Source organism: Bos javanicus, chromosome 13 (assembly GCF_032452875.1).
Source record: "Bos javanicus breed banteng chromosome 13, ARS-OSU_banteng_1.0, whole genome shotgun sequence".
Classification (NCBI taxonomy): Eukaryota; Metazoa; Chordata; class Mammalia; order Artiodactyla; family Bovidae; genus Bos; species Bos javanicus.
In genome coordinates, this window is record NC_083880.1 from 11,838,209 (window position 1) to 11,864,039 (window position 25,831).

The window sequence follows — 25,831 nt, forward strand, 5'->3', positions numbered from 1 at the left end:
TGACTCATTAATGAAAATACAGGGCTCTGCTCAAAAGCATGTGTATATACTTTAGAACCTCATTTCTTATCCTCACCTCAAAAAGTAGTTTCTAAAAACCGTATCCCTAGTATCAAGATTTACATGATTTGGGGCACTGTCTTGGTGGCTCAGATGGTAAAGAATCTGCCTGCAACGCAGGAGACCCAGGTTCAATCCCTGGGTTGGGAAAATCCCCTGGAGAAGGAAATGGCACCCCACCCCAGTACTCTTGCCTGGAGAATCCCATGGACAGAGGAGCCTGGTGGGCTGCAGTCCATGGGGTCACAAAGACTCGGACCTGACTGAGCGACTTTGTTTCTTTCACTTGGTGTTGAACCATGAGTGTAGCCAGCATGGCTAGCAAGTATGTGTGTTCTTTAAAGGAAAATACGGGGGACTGTCTCTGGCTCGCGTCCCGCCACCCCCCATCCTCAAAGTCCACCAGTGTCTCTGGCCATCTTCTTACCTCTCGAGCTTGGCTCCTGTGTGGTCTCCAGCGGCTCCAGCATCACTGCCTGTTAGGTGCACAATTCTCTGGGTGGTTCTCATTGGCTACCCCTGAATCTTATTTCCAGCCCTGGACCCAGAGGTCAGCCAGGCCCCTCATAACCATATAAAATCAGGGGCCTAATGACAAAAATGCCAGAATATAGTTTGTCTACAGGTTCACTGTCTTACCTAGAGGTATTTTTATGAGCAAAAATAGATGTTTATATTGTACATCCTAAACAAGAATGGGAAGAATTGTGGAACCAGTGAATATGTATCATCTCCTCTCTGTTTGTATACTATGAAGATTCAGCCCCAACTAGTTGCTCTAATGGTAGCCTTCCCCCAGTACCTTTAAAAAAAAGTCCTTATTTTTAATCATGGGCATCATGATTCTCCGGAGACTGTAGTCCTTTCCCTTGAGGACTCAAGGCTCTTGTTACTCCTTCAAAATCAGGAGGTGCTGAGGGATACAGAAAATACACAGGCCCAAGCAGAGACCCCGTCTCCAAACAGGCCCACTCTTGCAAGACCACTCCCATGGCACTGATAAAGCTACTCTAAAATGCTGGTGCAGGGGAGAGACTTGTAACCCACCTGTCCTTTGCGTCTTTTCCTTTTCCTAAGGGCACAGTTTAGAAGTGATAGCCCTAATGCAGTTTATGTTCTCCGTATCAAAGGCTATGCTTTGGAAATTTGGTCAGTTTGAGAAGTGGCGGTATGTTTTCACTGGCTGGCCCTATGGTATCAGTATTTACAAGTTGAAAGTTTAGATTAAAAGCAGTATTTCCACCTTCCCTGGGGATAAACAACTGTAACACTGGGTCTTATTTCCATGGTTACAGTGGTCCAAGGCCCCCAGGAGATGCTTTCCAATCGACATACCTACTGTTCTATCTGCCTGTATTTTCTCTGCCTCCTTGCTCCTGAAATTAGTTGGCTTTGTGATCCTCAGCTAAAGGAGATAAACTTCCTGAACTTACTAAGAAAGTCAACCATGACAGAAAACCATACTAATGAGAAAGACATCCTTGAAAAATTAAGTTTGATCTTTTTGGACAATAAAAAAAGCACAATAAATAAAAATGAATTACTTATAAGAAAAACTGTGCTGCTTCAGATAGAGACTGGGACACTGAGAACATTTTTTCCCTGTTCTTTCCAAATGTCAGTCACAAAACTAAGTGCTATTTTGTTGGTCACTGTCCCTCCATATTTTTAGGATACAACTAAAACATTTGCAGTAGATATCTCAGGATGAATTTTGTATGAATACGATGGATCTATACAAGTAATCTTAGAAATCTTTTAATATCAGACTTTATTTTTCCAACACAACTGAAAGTTTTATTAAATAAAATTTTATTGTCTACTGTTTACACTCATGTTGCTGCTGTAAAGTACAACAACATACACAAATTCCTAGCATGAATTACTCGTCGTTCACCCCCCACTGAACTACAGACACTGCTTGAGAATTTGATGTTTGCTTTAGAAATTTAAGAAAAAAAAAAATTGGGGCATATTATCTTGAAGAGTATTCTCAAGTGACCTGTTGGAATTCAAAGGCATAGCCAATCCTGCAGAACAGCACTGGCTGTGTTGTCCCTAGGAAGAAAGGGGAGTGGAAAACAAGCAGAGGAACTGAACGTGGTTTCTGGTGACAGATGGACTGAAAGCTTGATTCTGCCCACCTGGACGGAGTGGCTGCTTTGCGGAGGAATAAATAAAATGGGGGAGGGTGGGAACGTGGATACTATGAGTTAAAAAAGTATAAAAAGTAATTATATCTAAAATATAGATTAGATATAAATGCTCCAGAACTCATTAAATAAGCTCAAAAATACTGGAAAGTGGCAATTTGAACTACATTTATTTTTAAACAAGTGGGGGGAAACTGAGTATTTTGAATGTCATGTGCAAAACTGATCCACGTCACCATCTCACCGTCATGACTGAACATGGCAAGGCGGGTACACTGGTTTCCAGTATCACAGGCAACACTGCATGTATGTATTTTAATGAGTAATGTAAACTTCAGTGTTAAGGCAGCTGGTACTAACGCTGCACACAGGCTTAGCTCCGTGCCCACCTCAGGAATGGGATGGTCAGCACTTGAAAACAAACTGAGAGAGAAGGAAAGGGGAGCCAGCATTATCTGACAAAAACAATGCATCCAAATATTTTTCCTTTCACACACACAAAAAGAAATATTGGAACACTTAGAAAAACAAAGCACCCATCCCACCAACTTCAGCCTGTTCCTTAACAAATATTTCAAAATACTGATAAATAATAGTGACTGCAAGCAGAATTCCAGTGCCAGAGCCGATGGCCCCGAGGAAGTCGGCCAACACTGACAGGGCGCCGATGCATAAGCCCCCAAATGCAGCTGCTGTGGGGATGTACCTGGAAGACAAAAACCCTGAGTCAGGCGGAGCAGCGGAAGGGTGAGCAACTAAAGGGAGCTGTCCGCAGTACTGACGGCTCGTCTGGGGCCACCCAGTTAACATGCTGATGAAAACTGATGAAGGGCATGATCGGGCTCCCTTATTTCAAGAAACCAGTTAACAGCCAAGAAAGGCAATACATGATTTTCATGCCAGAAGAGGAGAATCCTGAACTGTCACTTCAGTATTGGAATATTTAATATTGTTTGTAAGTGAGTAACCTTTTTACCTCCCTCTTTTAGATAAACAGTGAATTTCAACATGTTTTCCTAAGTAGCAAATTTATGTGATAAGATTTGGATGATCTTAATTCAACCCTGGCAATATGTTGGAATCACCTGGAGAACTGTTAAAAATAATGGGACTGTGGGACTTCCCCAGAGGTCCAACAATTAGACTTCTGTCTTCCAATGCAGGGACATGGGTTCCATCCCTGGTGGGGATATTAAGGTCCCACAAGCCTTAGAGTGCAGCCAAAAATTTAAAAAGCAATCAATTGTATTTAAGATACTCCAGACAGGAAAAAAAAAAAAAAAAGGACGGGGGATGGGGAAGATGGTAGAGGAAACAAGAACCGGAGAATGGTAACAACTAAAGCTGGGTGCAGCTGGGACCCAGAGGTTCACTTTACCATTCTCTATAATCCAGTCCATGCTCTAAATAAATAAAATACCAATGCCTTTTCAACAACCGCTTCTGGAACATGTGGGTATCTACATGGAAAAGAAGGAATCTGGACCCCTTTCTCACACCAAACACAAAAATTGGCTCAGAGTGGTCACAGATATCAACATAAGAGGATAAAGTTTTGTGACCTTGGTTTCTTAGCTAAAACACCAATAGCAGCACAAAGCAGAAATAGAAAAACTGAACTTGATCAAAATTAAAAACTTGTGCATCAGAGGATGCCATCAAGAAAGTGGGAAGACGACCCATAGAATGGGACAAAATATTTGCAAATCATATACCTGACAAGACACATCCAAAATAAATTTTTTTAATCTTACAAACCCAGAAACAAAAGATAACCCAATTACAATTTTTAAATATGCAAAAAGATGGAAGAGACATTTCTCCAAAGAACATACTCAAATGGCTAATTAACACATGAAAAGATGCTGAATATCATTACTCATCAGGGAGAAGCAAATCAAAACCAAATGAAAAAGGAACACACCTATGAGATAATACTCATACCCACTAGGTGGCTAACATCAAAACAAGAACTAGTGCTGGTGAGGACATGCTCGGAGGTGGTGGGGGGCGGGATGCAGAATGGGGCAGCCGCTCTGAAAGAGTCTGGCAGTATCTCAACATGTTCAACACACTGTTGCTACATGACCCAACAATTCCACTCAGCAAAATGAAAACACACATCCACACAAAACCTGTACAAGTATGTTCACAACAGCATTATTCATGACAGCCAAAAAGTGGAAACAATCTGGATAAACTGAACACAGTTATAGCTATACAAGGGAATATTATTCACAAAGGATGAACCCTGAAAATATTACACTAAGTGAAAGAAGATATTCACAAAGGATTACATATAACTTCATTTATATGAAATGTGCAGAACAGGCAAATCTATAGAAAATAAAAAGCCTGAGGCTGGGAGTTGGGAGGGCTGGGCAGAAATAGGGAATAACTAAATGGGTACAAGGTTTCTTTCTGGGTGATGGAAATGTTTCTAAAATTGTAATCATTACACACTCAAAGTATACTAAAAACAACCCACTAAACCATATACTTCAAATGACTACATTACAGGATATTGGAATTATATCTCAAACAAGTTATCAAAAAATAAAAAACTGTTGCCTGGAACCCACTGCAGACAAAGTAAATCACAACTTGTACAGGTGGGATAGCAATAATCTTTAACAGCTCCCAGGTGATTTTTAGTGCAGCCAATCAACAATGGGAACCTCTGACCTACAGCATTTAACAAAGGGTGAGTAGTGAAAGGAACACAATTTCAATTAAAACAATAATTCAGGTGTCTATTTTGATGTGGAAAATAATTCAATTTTGCGTTAAATTTTTATTCTTTTGTGGTAAGCAGAGGAAAAATGCTTCAAATATGAACTTAAAAATTGTAATATCTGGCAGCAAATGAAAGCTAGATCAAAAAGCCAAGTACATGTGTACTGTATGTAATACCCTCTCCCCTGCTCCCCTCCTCCTACCAAACACTGGTTTGAACACAGGTTCCTTACCTATTAAGCTCATGAACCATGGAGGTATCTCTGTGGCCCCTCATTACCATTTGTTGTTCTTTAAGCTGTTTAGCTACCTGCGAAGAGAAAAACAATTTTTAAAATCAAACTCTATTTTACTACCAGGTTCTATGAGACGTGATTTCCATATATAACAAGTAAAGTATAAGAAGGCTGAAGTAGGCACTGTCGTAACACCATTCCCTGGCTACGGTGCTGCACAAGCACGTTACGTGTACCTTAAGCTGAGGTTTCCCAACCTATTTTTTGTCACCTCCATAAAGGGAACTAAGGAATAAGACTTTGTTGGGCTTTGGAAGTTCACAAACCATTGTAAAAATCTAAGAATTTTTCACTTTCCAGGAACTAGTTTTTTTTTTTTTCCAGGAACTAGTTTTTAACTCCTTAGGGGTGACATTACCTCATGAAGAATGTATGAATTAAGAGTTTAAATTACAAAAGTAAGTGTATCAACTATCATTTGATACCTAAAAATTATGAATTTTTTCATTTTCAAATAAACCAAATACTTACATCTTTTGCTGAGGAACCAGACACCTCTATCCACGTCTTAGAAAAGAATGCACATGATCCCAACATGAAGATGATATAAACCACCACGTGGACAGGATCCTCAAATATGGCGCCCATGGACTCAGGAGGAGAAAGGTAGTAACAAAGGCCCCCCACTGGGTAAGAGCGAGCGGGTCCTCCCCCACTGACATCCTACAGAACAAGAATAAAAAGCATCAACGGTCACATTTCTGTGACTTTTCAAACTCCTCAGAAAGTATGACAATGTCTTAAGCTCAAAGCACCTACAATTTATGATTCTATGTAACTTAAGGATTTACTTTTGTATCTAAAATACCTTCACTCTTACAAAATTCAGTTCAGTCGCTCAGTCGTGTCTGACTCTTTGCGACCCCATGAATCACAGCACACCAGGCCTCCCTGTCCATCACCAACTCCCGGAGTTCACCCAGACTCACGTCCATCGAGTCAGTGATGCCATCCAGCCATCTCATTCTCTGTCGTCCCCTTCTCCTCCTGCCCCCAATCCCTCCCACATCCGGGTCTTTTCCAATGAGTCAACTCTTCGCATGAGGTGACCAAAGTACTGGAGTTTCAGCTTTAGCATCATTCCTTCCAAAGAAATCCCAGGGCTGATCTCCTTCAGAATGGACTGGTTGGATCTCCTTGCAGTCCAAGGGACTCTCAAGAGTCTTCTCCAACACCACAGTTCAAAAGCATCAATTCTTCGGCACTCAGCCTTCTTCACGGTCCAACTCTCACATCCATACATGACCACAGGAAAAACCATAGCCTTGACTAGACGGACCTTTGTTGGCAAAGTAATGTCTCTGCTTTTCAATATGCTATCGAGGTTGGTCATAACTTTCCTTCCAAGGAGTAAACGTCTTTTAATTTCGTGGCTACAGTCACCATCTGCAGTGATTTTGGAGGCCAAAAAAATTAAGTCTGTTTCCACTGTTTCCCCATCTTTTTGCCGTGAAGTGATGGGACCAGATGCCATGATCTTCGTTTTCTGAATGTTGAGCTTTAAGCCAACTTTTTCACTCTCCACTTTCACTTTCATCAAGAGGCTTTTTAGTTCCTCTTCACTTTCTGCCATAAGGGTGGTGTCATCTGCATATCTGAAGTTATTGATATTTCTCCCAGCAATCTTGATTCCAGCTTGTGCTTCTTCCAGCCCAGCGTTTCCCATGATGTACTCTGCATATAAGTTAAATAAGCAGGGTGACAATATACAGCCTTGACGTACTCCTTTTCCTATTTGGAACCAGTCTGTTGTTTCATGTCCAGTTCTAACTGTTGCTTCCTGACCTGCATACAGATTTCTCAAGAGGCAGATCAGGTGGTCTGGTATTCCCATCTCTTTCAGAATTTTCCACAGTTTCTTGCGATCCACACAGTCAAAGGCTTTGGCATAGTGTCTATTACATAAAAAACATTGCGAATATACTAACAAAAGAGCAATTTTTTAAAAAACATTGTAATACAACTATGAGAAGACTTCCTTCTCTTCCTGAAGACAGGAATATGGTTACATTTACATCAATCTCTGATAACATTTAGAATATGAAATTTTCTGAATTATGTAAGAGTACACACACATTTCTTCACTTCACTATGAAGAATGGAATCAAATGAAATATTAACACAAGACTAAAACATTGCTGCCTAAACTCTGATATTTATTATAAAGAAGTCTTTTAATAAATATCTGTAATTGAATTTTGTTATCTACACATTTATGAATTCTTACAGTCAAAGAAATGGGATTAACATATATTTGTTTATATTAAAGTTCTGGGCATACAGGGTGGGCAAGCAATTTTTGGATGCAATGATTAAAATGTCTTGTTCCTGAAATTACAATTTCCAAATGACTCCTTTACTGTGCCCCTAGAATCACTAATTCCAAATCAAATGGCCTGTATAGACAAATTAAACTTCCCAATCATCTCTTTAAAGAAAATCTCACTGAGATCACAACACAATCTATACAACTGAGTAGTTGTATAGATTTATTACTGTGAAATTATCACAGTAGTAACTACTGCCAAAGTTTATCCTAGGTGGCGCTAGTGGTAAAGAACCCTCCTGCAATGCCGGAGACATAATGAGACATGCGTTCAGCCCCTGGTCGGGAAGATCTGGAGAAGGGCCTGGCAACCCACTCCAGGATTCTTGCCTGAAGAATCCCATGGACAGAGGAGCCAGGCAGGCTACAGTCCATAGGTCGCAGAGTCAGACATGACTGAAGTTACTTAGTACGCACATCAACTCTTAAGGGGAGGGACAGCCCTTTCCCCCACCACAGATAATCCAATTTCTGTAAAATGAGTGAAAAAGGAGTCTAGTTGACCCTTGAACAGTTGCAGGGGTTGTGGCACTGACCCTCCACGCAGGCAAAATCCATGTATAAGTTATGGTTACTCTTCTGTGTACATGGCTCCTCTGCATCGCAGGATTCGGCCTGCTGCAGGCGGTGCAGTACTGAAGCATTTATTACTGAAAAAAATCTGAGTCTAAGTGGACACTTGAAGCCCAAACTGTTTAAGGGTCAACTGTATTATGGGTAAAGGCAATCCTATTTCTTTCAACTGGCAGTCAAGTTACAGTCTCATCCTATTAAATTTTATATTTTAAAAAATGGCTTTCAGCAAAAGCAGAAAGTTGTGTCACTACAACTTATAATGCAAAAGTAGCACATTAAGACAAATGCACAGAATAAGCACCATACTTCAGGAATGACTAAAAAAAAATAATTCTTCAGGGGAATACAAATTCTAGAATTACATACTCTGAAAACAATAAAGGATCTTACTCTTCTCTAATTCTATAGTTTTAAGAGGGAAAAATACTCCTTGGTCAGTTGAAAATTTTAACTAGTCAAAATTCAATCTACAATAACTCACATCTTGATCACGATGTGGCTGGAGTGCTTCAGAAGGAGCTATGATGAAGAGGAAGGCAGAATTTACTGGATTCCATTTCTAGCAACTCTGTTCTTTCTTCACTAGTAATTACATACCTTTCTCCAGCTAATCACAGACTAGTTTACTGCCATTCGGACTACGAAAAACCGCAGGGGAGGCAGGAAAGGACGATTTTAGACTCCCATATAATCAGCAAATTGTTTCTTTGAAAAAAACATTATTTGAGACAGGAGTGGAGTAAGATTACAAAACAGGGAATCATTTTCATAAGAGCAACTGTAATCTTAACCTAAAAGGTCACTTAAATGAGATGTGAAAATGCTTCTTAGATGTAAAATAATACAAAGTACTTGGCCAGTCTTAGTTTCACAATGCTTACAAGCTTACAAGTTCCAAATAAATGATAAACTGTGCTATAGATAAGTGAACCTGAAAATGTTACAGCAAGTGCTTCAATTATGGCTCACCTCTTCCAGGTAAAAATATACGCACGAAATGCAAATTACAATAAATCTGAATACTTAAGAATAAATAATGAAATACTCACGGCCCACTGTCCTAGTAAATTTACTAGAAGGTTGCCGCTGAATCGAACCGAGAGCATCTGGGAAATCACGTACAGGTTGGACACCAGGGCGGACTGCAGGATGATAGGGATGTTGGACGTGTAGAAGAGCTTGATGGGGTAGCTGCTGTACTGCCCGCGGTACCGGGCTGACTTGATGGGCAGGTCCACACGGAATCCCTGAAAAAGGAAGCTCAGGAGTGAGTCAGGGACTGCACAAAGCACGAATCTGGACAGTCACAGAAGGAAATCTGCAAAGACAGTGCTAGCAAACTCCCTTCCACACAGACACACAGAAATAGAAATCCTTCTCTACTTCATAACCATGGATACTTTGCAGCTCAGCGTCTACTGAACAATGGAACTTTTGCCTAACTAGATTCTGAAATGCTGACTTGTTAGCTACTAATATTCAAATGGCATACTCCTCCTTTAAGAGCAGAATAAAAATCCACACCCCACTTACTTCAACAAAGATGATATACGTACCTGAAAATATATAACAACAGCGAACACGAAAACTGTGGCAATGAGGTTCATGAGATTGGGCAAATTCTGACGATAGAAAGCCTCCCTCAGGGCTCGGACTTTGTCTGTCCTGGTGGCCAGTAAATGAAAGAGAGCTATGACTGCGCCCTCAAACTCCGTACCTGATGAATAAAGATAGAAATCAGCTGCAGCCTCATCACCCAAAGTTGTCCCAAAGTCAACAAGCAACCCTAAAGCTCCAGTACAGGGCAGAAAACAGCAGTCAAAATAATTCAACTAAGTTTTCTTTATGATACAGCCATGTGTGGAGCTTCTAAAAAATACTGACATCCCTGAGGCAAATGTACCTTTTGTTAGCGTAAATTTGAAGTTTTCTCAAGAGACTATTCTTGATGAAAACAGTCAAAGAGGAATAAACCAAAGCAAATATTTAGTTCATAATGGTTGGCCTCGCCTTTACTTTGGGGGAGGGGGATGGAGATGGGGAAAAGCAGCAGCGAAGCAGCAAACAGATGTCAGAACGAAAAGATCAACATTCCCCTACCAGGCTGGCCTTCAAGCTCACTTTACCAAGTACATTAATAAGCCATCACTGCTATTGCTTGTCTTAAGGCTGGGGTCAGGTCAGACGTCAATCATTACAAATCTTGGATGGCATTTCAGAGAAGTGGAGGTGGGTAAGGTGAAAGTCAAGTGTTTCAAAATGTAGGTGCTATTACAAAGCCAAGGAGAAGAGCAGCAAAAGCACTCATGCTCTCTGATGCCACAATAAATGACACTTCTTTCTCCATCTGAAAAGTCTTAATCCACTACCTTTGCATCTGCTGCAAGTGCTGAAATCAGTCAAAATTAATGACTTCTGGAGCAATGGCTTAGACAATTAGATTTTTTAAGTGTTTGCAATCACTGAATTTTTAAATGAGCAGAGGCTAAAATTTCGATATTCCTTCTGGAGTAATACTTCATACTCCACCAATCTCCGCTTATTCGCTTTGGAACAACTGCCATCCACTGCTGCCCGGGACAGCAAAGCAGGGCGTCTGAGGTCCACCTGCTCCCCCACCTCGTGCTCCTCTCGCACACGTCCAGCCAAACCCATGCAGTTGTGTCCCTGTGCATTGTACCTCGGCCAGTGTTAATGGTAGTGGGACTAAAGGCCTTCCAGACAATGGTTTCACAGATGTTGGTGGCAATAAAGAGGGAAATCCCAGACCCCAAGCCGTAACCCTTCTGTAGCAGCTCATCTAACAGCAGCACAATCAAACCAGCAACAAACAACTGTGGGGAAAGAAATGCAAGTAAGCAGAAGCAAGAATAAATTCAGAAAGGGGCAGTGAACACCACAGACTACTTTCAAAGTACAGGCATTTTCAACATTAAAACCTAGCTATTGCAGTATCACTATTATGATTCTCTGCATCTTTCAACCCTCACTGGAAGCCAGTTCTGCAAATCAGAGGATTGGAAATGTTGTCACATTTTAAAGCTGACATTTTGACTTTTAAAGTATATTTATATTTCTCTACAATGTTAAATAAAGCCTACTGAGAAGTACCCTAAAACAAAAATGTTTACAGTTGTAGTATTTATGACAGCAAGAAACTGAGAGCATTCCAAATAGCTTCAAGGAAGAGAAAAACCAAATGAAACATGTTACGATAACAAGATGCAATATTACAGGCCATTAAAGGAAGAGCATGTGAACTATGCTGATATACTTTTTAAGTATTATATATTTTATATGTGTATTATACATAATATAAAATATACACAGGAGTTGAAAAGTAGACCATGAATATGTCCACAGATTATAACAATGTAACAATGCATACATACAATGACAAAATGTAAACCTGAGACAATTAAGGGTTCACCAGGTTCTTAAGCTTATAATTTTTTTAAAAAATGAAAGCATACTAACTTTAACTTATGTGAAATTGGAAATTCTTAATTTTCCTCTTGGAGAAGACATTTCAGTAAAAGTATGTACCAATCAGAAATAATCCATAGCTTTGCAAGTGACCTCTGTGGTCAAACGACTCCCTCCCAGTACACCGCTGGAAGTATGCTTACCTTACATTTTCTCTGTTTTCTCTTTTTCTGAGTTGTCATTTCAATGGCTGTACAGAGCCTAATTTGTCTACTTATAGTCTTTCAGTTTGAATTTCAATGGACTGTAAAAAAGGTAAAATTCTCAAAACTTCTAAGAGAGCTCACAAATTCTTTACTGTTTGAAAACCAAGTTTACCAGTCTGACCAGATTAAAGACAAGCTAGCACTTAACTACTGAGATGCTATTTTGACCATGATTATGTAACAGGTACATACTCCTCATCAGAAATACAGAAGCCCACACCGCATGGAGCATGACAGTGGTCCACAAACCACTGGCCAACCAGAAAGTGCTATCATGGATTTCTGATTAAATGACCTGCCTAAGGTCACACAAGCAGCTCTGAAACAGCAGCAATTCTTCAAAACCCTGTTCACATCCACGCCCATCAGACAGGAGGGTGATCTGTGTATATCCAGTAAAAACAAACTCATGCTTCTCTAACTGGACAAAGGAATTACAGGGAAATAAATGAGAAATGGTTTCTGTAACTGAAAGATTAAGATAAATGATGATTAAAAATAAAAAAAGCATGCATGCCTATGAGAAGGGAATGAGAAATCAGGAATTGAAAGCATCTCATTGATTAGAACAGTGATAAAAACCTGAATACTAACTGCATGCTTTTCTAGAGTGTTCAGTACATATGAACCTCTAAAGTATGTATAAAAATAACACTAACATCTCAGCCTTGCTCATGCGTGCATGTGTGCACACACACACAACTCAGTTTGGACCAAATAATACTTACCTCTACCCTGTCTATGCACACTGATACTGTCTATTCTTTTTGAAAACTGTAATCAAGACCCCCTATTTAGATCCCAAAACTCAATAGTGGAAAAACACTGACCATGTGAACGAAACAAGAATAATTAAGGTGAGAAATACCTTACATAACAGCATGCAAACAGTTTTCAAAATCTCTAGGTGAAAACACACTGATCCAATCATATCTCTTCAGTGAATCCACACATTTTCAATGTTAGCAATGCCTTAAAAAGAGGCAATGGGTCACTACCCATATGTATCATCAAACACGAAAAATTTCTCTATACATTAACACTAGAAGAATTAACCACAGGACAAATATTTGTGCACCTGAATTTATGTAAACAACTTAGTATATACCCACTTTATTTGCTTTGTTCCAGAAATTTAACTCCTCCTTGATTTCTGGTACTGAAAAATTAAAATAGCTTAACTCCATTTTCTCTATCAATTCAAATTCATAACTGACTATTCAAGAAGTCAATACTTTACCCTAGAAGTGGTCAGCTGAAATTCCTAAGAATATAAATATGCCCTTACTAAAACACTAGAAAAGTTTTACTGATGTATAATGTTCTAAGAGTTAGATAGATGCCAATTCCGAGTGTCTTTTAAAGAGCAGGGTTATTCTAACTATGATCATAAAGCGAATGCTATCATAGAAACAAAATAAGGCAAGAACTGGTGTATCAGCATCCTTACACTGAAGTACTGAAAGATACTAAAACCAGTTTCCAGAGGACCTTCTCTCCCCATCTACTGTAACACTTCTTCCTCTAATTCCCAGGGGTTTTAAGTTTGCCACTCAAGGTGTTTTTTAAATGAAGAAATAATGACAAAGCTATCCTTTAAAGAAATGTACCTTGTTCCAAATGGGAACTCACTAGGGGCTCAGAAAACTACCTTACAGTCCATTAAAAATGCCTCCCCTGAAAAAGACAAAATATTTCCACTTCATTTAGAAAAGCCCTATGATATGTGTTAATGAATAACATATAAATACCGCAACAATCCCTTTCTGCTTGGTCTAATTCATACTCACTATCCAATCTTCTTACTATGATTTGCTTCCCATGTAAGGTTTCCTATTAAAAAAGATGGTTAACCATGCCAATTGAAAATGCTAACATTTCTCAATACATATATACATATATGTATACACACACTAGTAAAAGAGTGTTTTAAACTATTTTTCTGATCTTAATCTTTTGACCACTAAAAAAATGTTTTCCTAAATTAATCCTAATTTCATAGAGTGAACAAGAGGCATTTCCTAGATAACTAGGACCCTAGATGTTCAGTGTTTAACTTACACAAGCTTCTTTTCAAAATATAGTAAATACTATTAGATAACTTAAATACAATGCATTCCTGGGTAACTTCTCCAAAGGATTTTTAAGGACTGCATTAGAAAAATGGAGTCCTCAAATATCCTTCAAACTTTACACATTTTAAGATTCTTAGTGGAGGAAAAATGATGCTGGCCTTTAAAAATTCTATTCCAACATATCCATTTAAAAAACCCACAGGATATATACATGTGTGCTTATATGGTATTTCACTGATTACAAGATACTATTATTTGTAACATTATTATGTGTGCCACTAAGAAAGGAAAAAATACTACAGTTAAACTATGACAATAACCTGTTATAAAGAGTTTTTATTGTCTGCTTATAAAAAAGTTTAGACTTAGATGTTTATCATCTAGCTTGCTCTTTCTGTGCCTGTTTATATATAGTAACTGTTCAATAACAAATCATAGTAGACTGTTGCAAGACATTTTAAAAAGCAATTAAACCCAACAGCATGTTGTATCAACAATGTACGTAACCCAGTGATGTAAGGATGATACAAACAGCTGTGACCAAGCTGACATACACACGCGGGCAGTGACCACCATCACAACGACTGCCTGGCTGACAGCACGGGGAAGAGACCATCAGGTCTAAGAAAACATCCTGATTTCAGAGACATCAAAATGTGCATCTTAGAATCAGTGAAATACAGCTGATAGAGCCGTAATTCTTTTATTACACGTCTACACTTTATTACAACAAATTTTAATTTTTTACATCAATACAACTTATATGTTACTTCAGTAATCAAAATATAATTAAGTAAAATAATTCAAAAGTAAGAAAATGACTATATTAGTCATCTAAAGAATTGTTACAAAAAAAAAACTGTTTTTGTTATCTCTGTATGAAAAACTGGATTTCTTACCTGAATGATGATAAGAAGACAGATTCCAGCACCCATTTCAGCAGGATCCCCATACATGCCCGTCATGACATACACAATGGCTTGCCCAATGGTAATGATCATACCAAATACTGACGAAAACGGGGGAAAGGAGGACATACTTACAACCAAAGGTAAAGAAAGACTAGAAAAACACCTTTACCACAAAATTCTCAAATTTGGGAAAGACTCTTTAGTTGTACTGATACTCACATTTCTGGGCTCCATTGAACAAGGCTCTGTCTTTGGGTGTATCTCCAACTTCAATGATTTTGGCTCCAGCTAACAACTGCATGATCAAACCAGATGTTACAATTGGGGAGATACCCAATTCCATTAAAGTTCCTGTAAAGGAAGGGGAAAAAAGTAAATAATCTTTACTATACCCAACGGATACAACCAAGCAACTTAGCACGCATAGCACATACCCAATAGAGATTAGTGAGAATTTGTGTTAATGAGATTGTTAATGATTTATTAACACAATCTCACAACACATTGACTCAAAATTACTATAAATACCACAAAAATGTAAATTTCTGTAAATTCTAAACTTAAATTGTGAAACCATTTGAAAGAAATAGTCCAAGATTTATGTCCAAAATCACTGTTCTTAAAATTTACACTAAACATTTTAATGCAGAATTTTAAAATTATATACTGTCCAAAAATTAAATACCAAGCTAGTAAGAAATGATACTGAAGAATAGTTGTGTCTCTCTCAATTCAAAATCTAAAATTATATAAAAAGTCATCAAAATCAATGTTGTAGAATATTTAATGGCATAAAAATGTTAATGACATACTGGATAGGAAAAAGTACCAAAAATAGTATGTAGAGTTTGATTGACTATTTAAATGGAAAATCATCTCCTGTTATTTTAGTTTGGCTATCATGATGCTTGTACTATTAATGAACTTATCTACAAAACAGAGTCACAGACATAGAGAACAGACCTGTGGTTGCCAAGGGGGAGAGGGGTGGGAGGGATCGACTGGGAGGTTGGATTAGCAGATAAAATCTACTATATAGAAAAGATAAAACGCCAAGGTCCTTCTGTGCTCCAGTCCTCCTGTATAGCACAAGGAACTATACTCAGTGTCCTATTATAAACCATCATGGAAAGAAATATATAAAAAAAAGTATGTAAATGTATAAGTGAATCACTTTGTTGTACAGCAGAAATTAACACATTGTAAATCAACTATTTTTGAATAAAATAAATTTTTTAAAAAGATGTTTTTATTGTTATTTTTACTCAGTGGGTTTATGGATAATTTTTTTCTTTTTTTTTTTTTTTTTGCCTCTATTTTCTAAAATTTTTCATTGTAGAAAATAAGCATTACACTTTTAGCAAAAAAAAAAAAAAAAAAGAAAGAAAGAAAGAAAACCAAATACACCAAGCATGTAAGATAATATGCAAAACTAACAATTCCATATAGCCAAGACCACGTTTCCATTGGTCGTTCTGTCACATCACAACCTTAATTCCTGACTTTTATAAATGCTGAAAAGGTGCCTTTAATATGAGAAAGATTTCATCTTAAATGGACTTCATGTGTTTTTCAAATACTTCTTTAATGGTAAAGAGATAAAAACATGTCATTGTTAAAACTAGTAGGCAGGTGGGTAGATGTCTTTTTACATCAAATCACCAAAATTTAAACTGCAAATAAATCTAGTCCAAAAATTAGTCCAATCAAACTTAATGAACATTTCATTTAGGAAATATGGCACTTCAACTCAGTAGGGAAAAGAAGAATAAATGGACCTTGGCAAATGACTAGACATGTATAGAAAATTAAGCCTAGATTCCCTATCTCATGACTTCCAACAAAATAAAGGCCAGATATTTAGAAATTTTAACCATAAAAGATAAAAAGCACAAGTACTTGGAGTGAATATGTTCATAGTCTTGGAAGAGAAAAAGCCTTTCAAAACATGACAAAATACCTAAAAACCACAAGGAAAAAGATGGATGATATGATTAGATACAACTGTGAAACCTCCATGTGGCCAAAGACAGGATAATAGTTAAAAGAAAAATATTCAGACGCAAGTAACAAAGAGCTCAAATCTTTAAGAGGCAAAGAACTCTCACAAATGGATTTTAAAATGAACAAATAACAACAGCGAAATAAGTCAACCAGAGAAACAAATACCATATGGTATCACTTACATGTGCAATTTAAAAAATGCAACAAACTAGTGAATATAATAACAAAATAAGCAGTCTCACTGCAAAATCACTGCAGATGGTGACTGCAGTCATGAAATTAAAAGACACTTGCTCCTTGGAAGAAAAGTTATGACCAACCTAGACAGCATATTAAAAAGCAGAGACATTACTTTGCCAACAAAGGTCCATCTGGTCAAAGCTATGGTTTTTTCAGTAGTCATGGATGGATGTGAGAGTTGGACTATAAAGAAAGCTGAGCGCAGAAGAATTGATGCTTTTGAACTGTGGTGTTGGAGAAGACTCTTGAGAGTCTCCTGGACTGCAGGGAGATCCAACCAGTCCTTCCTAAAGGAAATTAGTCCTGAATATTCATTGGAACGACATATGCTGAAACTGAAACTCCAATACTTTGGCCACCTGATGGGAAGAACTGACTCATTTAAAAAGACCTGATGCTGGAAAGATTGAAGGCAGGAGGAGAAGGGGACGACAGAGGATGAGATGGTTGGATGGCATCATCAACTCAATGGACATGAGTTTTAGTAAACTCCGGGAGTTGGTTATGGACAGGGAGGCCTGGCGTGCTGCAGTCCATGGGGGTGCAAAGAGTCGGGCACAACTGAGCGACTGAACTGAACTGAAGCAGTCTCACAGATACGGAGAACAAACTAGAGGGTAGGGCTGGGGGGTGGGAGCACAATATAGGGGTTGAGGAGTGGGAGGTTAAAAACTACAGGGTGTAAGACAGGCTCAAGGATGTATTGTACAACACAGAGAATATAGCTATCCCTTCCAAAAAAAAAAAAAAGAAAAAGAAAAAAGAGATAAATGGCACAGCCACTCCCAGTAATGTTCTTTTCTCAGGAAAATACCAACATAGGAGGAAATCCCAGCACCCAAATCTATACTAAGTAACCCTGAAACTCTAAACAAGGCTGGCTGGGTCAGATGTAAATTGTGGTAACCTGGAATTATGAACTGAGAACTGAAGAACCCAGGAGCTGCTGAAGCTAAATCAAAGACAAGGTTCCCAGCTAGCCCCTGATGCTGAGGTCTGAAGACTGTCTGATTCTCTCTCCCCAAGGCTAAGCTATTCTACCTCCTCTTTGGATTTCAAAAATAACTAGTATCCTTCCAATAAATTTCAGTTTTATGTTTAAACCACTCAGTCATTTCCTATGATTTATAACAAGTCCACTCACAGAAGAAATACAAATATTCAATAAAAATATAAGACGATGCACTAGTATGGAGGCAAAAGAAAAGCAGCACACACCTCTGTTGGATGCAAGAATAACTCTCATCCAGTAGAAAGGATCTGCAGAATCTGATGACATGATTCCAAACAGTGGTATCTATAAGATTACATAAAATAGTTCATGAAAAATGTATTATACAAACTAAGTTTGAACTTAATAATGCATTCACTCAATATGTGCAATACTTAAAAAAACACTACTTCTCAAGTTCTCTAACCAAACAAGAATACTTTAAATGTATAGTTTTTTTAGGGAAAATACAAACAATGGAAATCAGTACTTTTCACCAGTAAATTTTACTGGTGAAATACTCCTTATCAGTATGGAGATGTGCTGCACACAATCTGAATATATGCAACATTACTGAACTACACACTTAAAATGGTTAAGATGTGGAGAAGGAAATGGCAACCCACTCCAGTACTCTTGCCTGGAAAATCCCATGGACGGAGGAGCCTGGTAGTCTACAATCCATGGGGTCGGACACAACTGAGCGACTAGACTTTCAAACTTTTCAAACTCTCAGGTACTGATTAAATGCTTTACATAAAAAGCAAAATAAAATAAAATAAAATGGTTAAGATGATAAATTTCATGTTTTTTGCAATTAAAGAAAATGTTCTTTATCCTTAAAGTTTAGGATATAACTACCAAGTCACAGAATAATTTTGCAAAGCTATGGGTACAAATGACAGCCAAAGCCATGCTCCAAATGTAAGACTGAAGACAGTATACACAGTAGAATGCAGCCATTAAAAATTATACTATGAAAAAAAATCTTTTTAATTATACTATGAAGCTTATATTAGTATCAGGATGTGTTTATGTTGTGGTAATAAGTAGAAAAGAGTGGTTCTCAACCTGGGGCAACTTAGTCCCCCAGGGGATATCTGGGAATTGTTTAGGAAGACAATTTTGGTTGTCCCAACTTGAAGGGGTGCTAATGGCATCTGCTGGGTAGAGGACCCTCACAAGACGACACTAACAAAAGTCTAATGAGAGAGACGAGCCCATTTATGACAGTTCTCTCAGCTGATCTCACCTCCCTCCATTCTCTCAAGCTAAAAAATACTATGGAGAACGACAGACCCCAAACCCTTAAACTGCATCTGGGAAGGGAAAATAAACCTGTTGGAGATTCAGTGGAAAGAGAACCAAGAAATCATCGGTCCTGGGCAGAAATCCCCAAGCATGAGAAAGACAGAAAGGTACAGCTTGGCAACTCTGTAAATCCATTACAAAAAAATAATAATAATAAATAACATAAAATACGTAAATTAAGGGCAAGAAAAGTCATGAGAAATGTGACTCTTCAAGTAATATAACTCAAGTTATGTTTCTTCTTCTTGAGTTTTCTTGGGTTCTAGCTGTAAAGGTGAAAATATTTACTATCTGGCCTTTTACAGAAAAAATGTTTGCAGACCCTTGGGTTAGACGATTCAATAAGTTCAAACCAATAAAAATCATAATCCCAGTAGGCTTTCTTAAAGAAACTGACAAGCTGATTTTAAAATTCAAATGAGTGACTGAAAACTGACAAAATCATTCTGAGAAGAAAGAGCAAAGTTGGATGACTTTTACAACCTAATTATAGGATTCAGTCTAAAGCTACAGTAATCAAAACAGTTACGGTTTACCATAATGATGGAATATGATCAATGGAACAGAACTGAGAGTACAAAAACAGATCCATGCTTAAATGGCTAACTGATTTTCAACAACGATGCCAAGGTTAATTCAATGGAGAAAGGACAGCCTTTTCAACTGGCCTGTCCATATAGAAAGAAATGAGCCCTAACCTTACCTCATGCCATACATAAAAATTAACTTGGAACAGACCATAGACCAAAACATAAAAGCTAAAACTATTTAGATGAATACAGGAGAAAATCTTCACAATACATGTATCTGATGAATGACTTACATCCAGAAAATATTTTAAAAGGCATACAATTCACTAATGGGACAATAATGCAATTTTTTTTTAACAGGAAAAAGATCTGGGGAGAAAACACTTTACAAAAGATGAACAAATACTCAATTAGTATATGAGAAAGCTGCTCAATATCATTTGTAAAGGAAGTAAAAGTTAAAATCTTACCGTGGAGAAAAGGGAACCTTCCTATACTTTGATGTAAAATGAAAACAGGAGGTTCCTCAAAAAACTGAAAATAGAGCTAACATATAATCCAGCAATCTTACTTCTGGGTATATATCCAGAAAAGGTAAAAATTCTAATTCAAAAAGATACATTCACCCCAGTGTTCATAGTGGCACAATTTACAATAGTCAAGACATGGGAGCAACCCAAAATGTTTAAGGGCTGGTCAGTAGAAGCAAATACAATGGTTTGGCTTTGGAGGATTTATAATTAAAACATGCTATTTACAACATGATTAAAAGCAAACAAAAAGGAAAAATATCTGCACGATAACTGTCAAAGGTTTAACACTTTTATATATAAAAACTTCTCATAAACCAAGTTTTAAAATCTTAAGAAGAAAATGAATAAAGATCATTAACTGAAATCTAAGGGAAAAAGAGAAAATATGTTCAAACCCACTAGGAAACCAAAAGAAATACACAGTAGAAGAATCATTTCACTATCAACTCAGATTGAAATGATGATTCTCCTATGTACAATAGATGAAACGAAGAAGCAATCTAAATGTCCATCAACAGAGGAATGAATAAAAGATGTGGGTTGTATGTATAATGATGATGCTCCTATGTACAATAGTTAAGACACAGAAGCAATCTAAATGTCCATCAACAGAGGAATGAATTAAAGAAGATATGGGCTGTATACACAGAGAGAGAGAGAGAGAGAGAGAGAGAGAATGGAATACTACTCAGCTGTTAAAAAGAATGTAGCAACATGGATGGACCTACAGATGATCATACTAAGTGAAGTAAGTCAGACAGGGAAGATAAATACCATACGATATCACTTATATGTGGAATCTAAAATATAACACAAATAAATGTATTTATAAAACAGAAACAAACTCATAGACATAGAGAACAGACTTACGGTTATCAAGGGCTAGGGGAGAGGGATGAAATGTAAGTTTTGGATTAGCAGAGGCAAACTAGTATACACAGGGTGGATAAACAAATACTGTATTGCACAGGGAATTATAGTCCATTCAATATCCTATATTCAGTATCTGCTATACATCAGAAACACTGTAAATCAACTATACTTCAATAAATAATTTTCTAAAAAGATAATGCTCAAAATAATTCAGTGTATTTACTATTTGAACTAAAATTAGCTTCTCAAATTATAACCAACCAAGACCTGAGAATAACAGTACAGACATTTATTCAGTGTTTGGTTACATACCTGACAACATACTAAGAAAATGAAGAGAGTTATAGCAGTCCATAGTACCTTCTCTCTAAACTGGATCTGTGCAACAAAATACAAAACTACCAATCAAAACCAAGAAACAGCAAATATAAAAAAAAGGCAAAAACGCATATTAAGGCTTAACCAGCATTCTCCATCATGACATGCTCTTATTATTTACTCTTAAAATACTCTCACCCTAGTGAGTAGCAGCTAAAGCAAACAGCTAAACTTCTCAAGCATCTTTCTTTACTTGGATCTGAGACCTAAGTACTATAGTTTAAATACAGGCAGGCCTTAATACACTGCACCATGTTAGCTGAAACTGAAAAGGATAAAAAGACACACATCCAATATTCACACATTTCAGTTAACACCATACTACACAAAGCCATCACTTATTGTAATAAGTGATATCATATGGTATTTGTCTTCCTGTCTGTAATATTATTCGGTATTTCATAGACTATGAAAAGCTATAGTTTCTTAGCATACCTTACATGTAATGGGAACAACTGTTTTATAACCTCAAATAAACTTAAAAAAAGAAATATATTTCTGAATATTATAGAACAGTTTAACAAAAAGTTTTACTTATCTCTTTCTGGTCCCTATTCTGGTTAGTTCCATGAGAAATTGAAAGTACAGTAAAAGAGGAACGTCTGGGATTAACAATATTTCTAGAATTGAAATGCCTTACTTCCAAAAGTCCACAATGATGGATGGAAGAACAAATGGATGCAGTCTCCATCTTTTGAATGCATGTTTGTGATTTTTTTTCTCTGCACTGAATGAATCAAGAAATGAGAGGTATTCACCTGCCCAGCTGCGATCCATTTATGTGAAACGGTTGGTATGCTGGTATGCGTGAAAACTGACCCATGAGACTGGGTCATTTCTAGTGTGGTGGATCATAATAGGCAGGAGAACACTGTATCTTATCTAACACACAGGCCAAAGAAACATAAGGCTTGGAAATGCTACAATTTAGAGAACAGTTGCTGTGGAAACCATGAGATAAACTATCTGGATTTAAAAGGTCTACACTAGTTTTCTTCACTTTTATGCCTCTTGTGAAGAGAAGGAACAGGCATTTTTCCAGTTACAACCAGAAAAAGGTTGAGGAAAATAAATCAATGTAGCTAGTTTAACAGAGTAAGTCACTTGGCTACCCTCTATATTACAAAAATATTATACTTACTTTCCTTTCAGGTTTCTGAATTTCCGGTAGAACTGCACAGAAAGGTTTGATAACTTCTAAAAATTTGACTGTTAAAAAAAAAAAAAAGAATGCCCCTATTACAAAGTTTTAAAAAAGATTTTTATTTTTGCAGAATCAAATACAAATGTTCTTTTAATGGCAATCCATCCCATTCCCACCCCCAAAATGAATTAATCATAATGCTCTCCATTTCAAAGTAATTTGCTTCCTCATGCTTGAATCCCACCCCTTTACATATACAGAAAAGGAGTAATTCAGTCAGCATCTCTACATCAAAAGGAGCAAAAGCAGTCAACCAACAAGAACATGCATCATGGAAGGAAACGGGCCATAAGAGGACGCAAGTACAAGAAATGAGCTGAAACTGCAGGACTGACAATCTGGGACTGAAAGATGCTGAAATGCATAAGTGAGAAATATCACACCCCAGCGGTGAAAGTGCCAAGTCCTAACCAGACCACCAGGGAATTGCCTAGACAAGTTTTTAAAAGTACTGTATACAATCTCTACTTCATTTCATTAAGTCACTATTCATTGCTTGGATGCTCTCCCATATAAGAAAACCTCAAAGTACTTGTGTATGTTCAATCCTCAGCCCAGAGAATGATGACTACATTTCAATAGAAAGTACTGTTTTCCCAGACAACTCATAATGTATAAAAGTAAGATAGACCAAACTTCAGGATAGGCACTCTTCTGGCATGGCTATAATTTGAGAAGTCAAGTCCTGCCAAAGAACTGGAGGATGAAGGTGATAATCATTCAGCCTCTGCTAGTGTCTGTAATGTGCAGAAAAACAAAAATCCACAACTAGGTTATTAGTTAAGATCATTCTTCCCTTACACATACAGGATTCTACGTACTAACATCATGAAATTGTTTTAAAACTGACATGAGCAATTACACTTCAGCCAGTTAGCCAAAAGTTGACTAAAACATCTTTTTTGTTGTTGCTCTTGTTGTTGTTGAATTTATGTTACTGAAGTATAGTTGATTTGACTATACGATCTTTTTATACAATCTCTCAAAGTGATGGCGGCCACTGATGTTTGACAGAGGAATTCATAAATTCTCATAAGCAGGTTATTTGTTACCCAAGTACCATTTAAGACGACTAGGAAAGCAAATCTGAATATTATCAAAGTGTTCATCTCTACTACAAAACAAATGTCAATCACATCAGGAAACTTCCTAGAATCCCCTTAACCCTTTTCCTTCCCACTTCAACCTAAGCTACCCTCCCAGATTTCTTGGTTTATGGTCATCTGTGTTGGAATATTCAGGTTCAAGCAATGCTTTTTTGTCTGCCACCTCACTCTTCCTATGTTGTAGAATTTAACGCTTCATACTGCAAATTCAAGACCAAGGGTCTCCTATTCCTTCTAAGCTTTCCGCAAATGTCCACTAGTTAGCAGGCCAGTGGGTGCACGGCTTGGGTTTGCGGTAATCCGTTCATCTAACAATCACCCCAACAGCTAGGTAAGTATATTTGTGAAGATACGTGGTGTTGAGGGTTTGGGGAAGGGCCCTCGAAAGATTCTCATTATATAAGGCCTTGTCCCTAAGGCGTATACGACCTGACACACGTTGAGTTTTCAGTAAACGCTACAGAAGACTGGAATGAAAAATTTAACGAAAACGCTAGGCCACCAATCGCCTCCTTTCCTCCCCTAAAATACACGCCGTGCATCACTTTTTAAAAAATGAAACAAGGCAGGGAGCTTCATTCATCACAACTAATATTCCAAGGGTGATTTGGGAATAAAAATATGAGTTTCCTAAGCTCTTGAAAAATTAAAAGTGGTCCAGGTGTCTCTTGGTTCCTTAACTCCCCGCCCCCAAAACCAATGGCCTCCCCGCGCCGTCCTCCGCTCCACGCCACCCACTGAGATGCGCAGACCCAGGCCTCCCGGTCCTAGCCCCGCAGCCGGCCCGGGCTAAGCCTCGCACAGCTGGAGGAGCCTCGGCTGAGGCCCCCGGCCCGCGCCCTCCGCAGACGCCCGCGCCTCCCCGGCCCACAGGCTAGGCGACCCCGGGCCTGAGCCGGCCCCCTGCTTGCGGCCCGTCGGGGCCCGCGCCCTCGGGAAGGGCCTACCACCGCTACTCACTGCCCATGGCGGCGGCTGGGGCGGCCCGGCGGGGCCCAGCGGCCTCGGCGCGGCCTTCGCTCGGGTCCCAGGCTCGAGCCTCGGCGCCCGCTCGCGACACGCTCCGGCCAGCCCCGCGCAGGCTCCGCCCCTTCCCACGTGACCCGCGTTGTCGCACCCCCCCCAAGCCCCACCCTCTGACGACAGCCTGGCTTTAGGCCGCCTGCGCAGATGACGTCGGCCTCGTTGTCATGGCCACCGCCGGCGTGGGCGTCCTTCTGCGGAGCACAGGAGGTGCGACCCTCTATGGGGCCAGGGCTGCCCGGTCTTTCCGCTGTGAGCACCTTTCTGAACGCAGGGTCCAGCAAGGGCTGTCTCCTTGACCTCGACCCCCAGGAGGCCCGGGGGTTAGAGTCAGGACACAACCCGAGCGACCGCCCCAGGAGTGCAGGACGGGTTCGATCCCCAGAACTGGAGCCGAGATGCCTCCAGAGCCCGCATGACCCAAAAAAACTTTATTTTGCTTCCATCTTACTGGAACTGCTGGGACGTTTTCAGAAATTTGTCTGTAGTTAATAGAACCTGTGAACTTTTCACTCTTCTACTATGGCCTTCCTGAGCAGCTTGAGGGATCTCAATTCCCCAACCATACATGGAACATCGCCCCCTGCCTTGGAATGCGGAGTTTTAACCACTGGATAGCGCCCCCACCCCCACACCCCCGCCCCAGATCCTTGTCTGCCTTGTCTAGTCTCTTTTCTCCCTTCGTGGACTGCATAGTGTAAAGGAAAGCAGATAATCTTAGCAATCTGCTAACCCAAATTTTAGTTCCTCCTACTTCTTAACGAGGACAATGAACAACACGGTTTATCTTTAACTTGCAAGTGTTTCTAATGT

At 38.7% G+C, this 25,831-nt stretch overlaps 1 protein-coding gene across 2 annotated transcripts; it reads right to left on the reverse strand.

Annotated features, from left to right (window-relative positions):
• Positions 1-1,814: 1,814 nt before the first annotated feature.
• Positions 1,815-25,089, reverse strand: SEC61A2 (SEC61 translocon subunit alpha 2). Of its 2 annotated transcripts, none has more exons than XM_061435692.1 (12): positions 24,956-25,089; positions 22,827-22,894; positions 21,620-21,685; positions 18,288-18,366; positions 15,045-15,176; positions 14,814-14,923; positions 10,828-10,981; positions 9,704-9,864; positions 9,197-9,394; positions 5,717-5,908; positions 5,183-5,259; positions 1,815-2,919 (listed from the first exon to the last, which is right to left on the reverse strand). In XM_061435692.1, exons 1-12 carry the CDS (start codon positions 24,960-24,962, stop codon positions 2,733-2,735), a joined length of 1,431 nt encoding a protein of 476 aa, XP_061291676.1. In that variant the 5' UTR covers positions 24,963-25,089; the 3' UTR covers positions 1,815-2,732. The 2 variants fall into 2 exon arrangements, with proteins under 2 accessions (XP_061291676.1, XP_061291678.1); XM_061435694.1 differs by having other exon boundaries at positions 24,943-25,083.
• Positions 25,090-25,831: the final 742 nt, after the last annotated feature.